At 45.6% G+C, this 4,939-nt stretch overlaps 1 protein-coding gene across 4 annotated transcripts; it reads left to right on the top strand.

Moving 5' to 3' along the window:
- Positions 1-1,266: 1,266 nt before the first annotated feature.
- On the top strand, positions 1,267-4,939 carry LOC136486612 (ankyrin repeat-containing protein At5g02620-like). 4 transcript variants are annotated; one of them, XM_066483558.1, is made up of 5 exons: positions 1,267-1,699; positions 1,811-2,410; positions 2,546-3,069; positions 3,242-3,887; positions 4,563-4,939. In XM_066483558.1, the coding sequence occupies exons 2-4, from the start codon at positions 1,840-1,842 to the stop codon at positions 3,839-3,841; spliced, it is 1,695 nt and encodes a 564-aa protein (XP_066339655.1). In that variant the 5' UTR covers positions 1,267-1,699; positions 1,811-1,839; the 3' UTR covers positions 3,842-3,887; positions 4,563-4,939. The 4 variants fall into 4 exon arrangements, with proteins under 4 accessions (XP_066339655.1, XP_066339653.1, XP_066339651.1 ...); XM_066483556.1 differs by having other exon boundaries at positions 1,270-1,699; positions 1,814-2,410; positions 2,540-3,069; XM_066483554.1 differs by having other exon boundaries at positions 1,270-1,699; positions 2,540-3,069.

Below are 4,939 nucleotides of genomic sequence, written 5' to 3'. Positions count from 1 at the left end.
TGGCGCTACATCCACACTAGAACAAACTGATCGACCATCCTCAACTATGATGACAGGGAGGATCTGTTACCATGGCTTAATCGCTGCAAGTAGTTCTTCAGGGGGATAGTGGATCTCTGACAACGAAAATAAGCGCTACGCATCTTTTCATCTGATTGGTGGCGCACAATAGTGGTACATGCGCTAGCTGAGGACAAGGTAATCCAGAATTGGGACTACTTTGCTTGTTGAGTTAACAAGCACATTGGTCCTTGAATGTTGTGCAACCCCGTCGACAAATTAGCGGCGTTGTGCAAGGCAGAAACCATCAACGATTACATGGAGTGCTTTCTCACACACGTGGAATGTGAGGGGCCCTTTGACAAGCTCGAAAAAAAAAGCTCCAAAAGTCGACATCTACCCGATGAGTCTGAGAGGAGGGAGGAGATGACAGTGATGCCCGAGACCTGTGGAAAGAGATGTTGAGAGAGATAGTGTGGGAGGGAAGAGAGAACGGAGAGAGATCTGATGAGTGGACCCACTGTCGCTTGCCATGGACGTCAGCAAATCTACAGTTAAACTAGATCAATGGCCAAATATGAATGGTTTTGATAATTCAATGGTTGAAATCAATTTCGAGTGATAGTTGCATGGCCAAAAATGGACTTCTCTTAGTTTGGAGGTTTCCTTATTTTCTACTGTTTAAAAACTTCATTCTTGTACGTGGCAAAAATGTATTTTGTAAGTTTCAATTCCTGGCTAGATATGCCATAACTCGATTCTTTTCCTCATGGCTTGATTACGGGATAGGGAATGAGGGGGAAATGGCGGCTGTTGTCTTGCCGGCAGTGAGCGGTCCAGCACGGCCTTGAGCCCTGGAACTAATGGCATGAGGACCTCCCATGTGCTGTGCTTGGGTTTGGAGTTGATGAGGGCATGAGGCCGCCGGCACTGGCCCGGGCATAGGCGGTGGCGTCTATGGCTCGGGCATAGGCGGTGGACCTATAATGCAGCGGACCTGCTGTAGGTGTGAGGCTCAGAGTGGCTAACAGGGCTGCGGCGGACCTGCTGTAGGTGTGAGGCTCAGAGTGGCTAACAGGGGATCTATTTTTTTTTCCGTTGACAGCGGAGTACAGCTGACAGGTAAGTGAGAGAGAGAGAGAGAAGGGGACAGCTGTGGATCTTTGGGCAACAAATATCCATTGTGCATCTTTGGCTTAGCGCCATATGTATGCAGTGGTTCCTTAGGTGAGGATGACTTTTCTGGGTAGTCTGAAAATTTCCATATAACTTGCAGGCTTCAATGACTCCGAAAGTTTTTATAACTTCGTTCACAGCGGAAGAAAAATCATATGCTGAAATAACAAGTTAAAGTCTCTTTCTGTATTTTCCTTTTGACTGCGCAGATTAGCTACAGAATACTCCTGTTTCTTGACTAGTTGGTCACAGTGAGTGGGACAACCATAGTGCACAACTGGGGGAAATTTATGTGGCTGGGCTTCAAGCATGGACTGCTCATAGATCTGACTAATTGGTGAAATGAGCGAATGAGAACTTTTGACTGGGCAAACTGAGTTGAGTGGAGTGAAACCTCTTAGCATCAGACGTGGTGAATCAAGTCTGAGTTGGTCATTCATAATCTTTTCGAGTTCCTTTTTCACCATGAAACATCACTTGGTTGCTCCCTGCATCTGTTTCCTGCACTCTGCTTTTGCTTGAGGTGCGCACCATATCTCTCAGTATATCTTGTTATTATTCACTATAATTAGAGAGCTTTCCAACCATTTGGTTAATCTTCCCCATCTGATCCAACTAGGACCTTTTACCTCAGCAGGAATTCGGGATCGACCACTCCAGCTGATGGACCGATCGCTCCTGGTAGCAGCCATATCAGGTGATGAGGTATCAATGAAGAACATGGCTTCGGAGAATCCAAGCTTGCTCCTTGGAACAACTCCTCAGGGGAACACCTGCCTCCACATCTCCTCCATCCATGGCCACATGCGGTTCTGCAAGGAAATCTTGGCGTTGAAGCTGGACCAGAACTCTCTCCTCGCCACCGTCAACGCGGACGGCGAGACGCCACTGCTCACCTCCGTGACGAGCGGGCATCCCTCCCTGGCTTCGCTTTTCCTTAGATGCTGCCACGAGCTGAAGCTGAGTGAGGCCATCTTGAAGCGAGATAAGAACGGGTGCAACGCGCTGCACCATGCAATTCGCAGCGGCCATAGGGAGCTCGCGCTGGAGCTGATAGCAGCAGAGCCTGCCCTGTCACGCGCCGTGAACCAGTACAACGAGTCACCCATGTTCATCGCCGTGATGAGAGGCCTTACGGATGTCTTCGAGAAGCTGCTGAAGACCCCTGGTTCTGCTGATGCAGGAGCCTGTGGCTACAATGCTCTGCATGCTGCAGTTAAAAATGGCAATTCAGGTCAGCCATGTGGAATGCCATTATAAGTTATTCTCAACTCTTAGTGCTATTATCTTACTAAATTGTAACTTATTATCTGATACTGTTAACTTAATTCTAAGCATCTTTCCTGCTTTGATTTTTTTTCAGCTATAGCTAAAATGATTATTGAGAAACGTCCCTGGTTGGCCAGAGAAGAAACCAATAGTAAGAATACTCCGATGAAGCTGGCAGTCATCTGGGACAAGATTGATGTACTACGAGTATTGTTAGAACATGACTGGTCTCTAGGGCATGTCGTCTCCACGGATGGCAGTACTCTGCTTCACTCTGCCGCGTTACGTGGCCATGTTGGTGTTGCTAGGGAGCTTGTTAGGCATTGTCCAGATACTCCATATTCCAATGCAAATGGTTGGACATGTCTTCACGAAGCAGTATGCCAAGGTCGGGTGGAGTTTGTAGAATTCATCCTGGAATCACAAGAGCTTCGCAAACTCATTAACATGCGAGATAAAAGTGGGAAAACAGCTCTGCATTACGCAGTCCACAAGTGCAATCCGAAGATCGTTGCCGCTTTACTCTTCCACAAAGAGGCAGACTTCACCATGCTTGCCAACAATAATAGGGCAGCAACCTGGGAATTGTATGAAATCATCGATCACGCCAAGACTTTAAACTGGGTACGTACAGAATTATTGTATTGTATGTTGGTCTTTTATCAAGCTTGCGAACAAGGCATAGTGATTTGAGTTATTATCATACTGTGTTCCTTCAATCAGACTTCATAGATTATCTGTTTTCTTCAGAGTTTTGTATTAATGTGGATTTCAAATTGTACCTTGAATCTTGCAGAATGAAGTGTACATGCTCATGCTGAAAGCTGACCCGGAAGATACAACCTCTCTCTATAATCTTCACCTGCGTGCTAGAGAAAGAGTAACTAATGAATCAAGGAAGGATATCAAGTCACTAACTCAAACATACACAAGCAACACTACCTTAGTAGCGATCCTTATTGCAACAATTACCTTTGCAGCTGCTTTCACCCTGCCAGGAGGATACAGTAGTGATGCTGAAAGCCAGGGCCTTCCCATAATGGCAGGGAAATTTTCATTTCAAGTATTCTTGATCTCTGACACCTTAGCAATGTGCTCATCACTTGTAGTTGCATTCATATGCATCATAGCGAGGTGGGAGGATCTTGAATTCCTGCTTTACTATAGATCTTTCACAAAGACTCTTATGTGGTTTGCATACATATCAACCACCACGGCATTTGCATCTGGTTTGTACACAGTTTTGGCTCCTCGTGCCCTATGGCTGGCTTCAGCAATTTGCCTTCTGTCGTTCCTATTGCCCATTATTACTAAACTGATTGGCGAATGGCCTGTCTTAAAGCTCAGATCTAGGCTGGGTCAAGAATTCAAATCCGAATTCCTTGATATGGTTTGATCTCTCCAGCTGGTGCATGCTCCAGCTAGTCCTTGTGCTCCTTTATGTAAGTATGGTGCAAACAATTTTTAAGATACTGGTTGTCTGCAGTTTAGGATGTCAAGAAAATGAAAACTTCCACACAGCATCACTTGCATGTTTATAATGTGAAGAATAAATTGAAAGAAGTGAAAATTTTGTCGTTATCGAATGGAAAACATTTGTATCACTTTATGAATGCTCTCTGATGATGATGTATGTCATAACAGCCATTCGGAGAATAACATTGTTGCTTTGCTTCTTATATTAATGACACAATCTGCAGCATAGATCATGTCAGTTCTCTTAATTTTCACTAGTCCTACTGTGGCTGCAGGTAGTGGTGGATCCAGAAATGGGTTAGGAGGTGGAATAAATAATAGAATACTAGAGATTTTACTAGTTGTACACCTGCTAAATAAATAATACAAGTCTAAAATTCTTGCTAGAAATCTTAATTAGAATGCTATGATTTTTTACGAGAAGGCTTTATCCAGAAATGGATTGTTTTATTTGATTTCTCCATTCAGACTTAATGATATTCATAGCAGAGAAGGCTTTTTCAATGATATCAAATATTGCAAATTGCAATGAAATTATTAGAAGCTAGACATTGGCATTCATCAAACAAAACACGAAATGAAAAACCAGAAATTAGTACACGCTTACTCACAATGTCTCGTTATGGATCTTGAATCTGCAGGAGCAGCCAAGTAGGCCACCACAACAGGAGCAGCCGAGCAGGTTGCAAGCCAGCAGGGGGCTGGGCCGCGGGGGTTGGCCGGCTGTTTGCGACCTGGGACCGGCCGCATGGGCATCATCCAGCGGCAGCAAGCAATAGGCTGCAAGGGCGGCCGGGCAATCTACGGGATCTGCCGGTGCGTAGCAGCCAGCGGGACAGGGGCGGAGCCGGTGGCCGCGGGCGGCGGGCGGCGGGCGGATGTGCCCAGGGGCGAAGCTGTGTATGTGAGGGTGGGTGCAGATGCACCCACGCCAAAATTGAAACTTAGGGCTAACTATCATTTTTTTACCACATGTGCACCTCCTTGCTAAAAATTAATGCACCCACAGATCCAGCAA

The sequence above is a fragment of the Miscanthus floridulus genome, chromosome 10 (assembly GCF_019320115.1).
Source record: "Miscanthus floridulus cultivar M001 chromosome 10, ASM1932011v1, whole genome shotgun sequence".
Classification (NCBI taxonomy): Eukaryota; Viridiplantae; Streptophyta; class Magnoliopsida; order Poales; family Poaceae; genus Miscanthus; species Miscanthus floridulus.
The sequence above is the reverse complement of the archived record's forward strand: the minus strand, read 5'-3'. Positions and strand labels throughout refer to the sequence as shown.

Excerpts from the sequence above, each read along its gene's own strand:
- LOC136486612 (XM_066483556.1), top strand. The coding sequence starts at position 1,840 with ATGGACCGATCGCTCCTGGTAGCAGCCATATCAGGTGATGAGGTATCA. Across the intron at positions 2,411-2,539 it reads AGTTAAAAATGGCAATTCAG|CTATAGCTAAAATGATTATT; the intron begins GTCAGCCATGTG and ends ATTTTTTTTCAG. Across the intron at positions 3,070-3,241 it reads ACGCCAAGACTTTAAACTGG|AATGAAGTGTACATGCTCAT; the intron begins GTACGTACAGAA and ends TGAATCTTGCAG.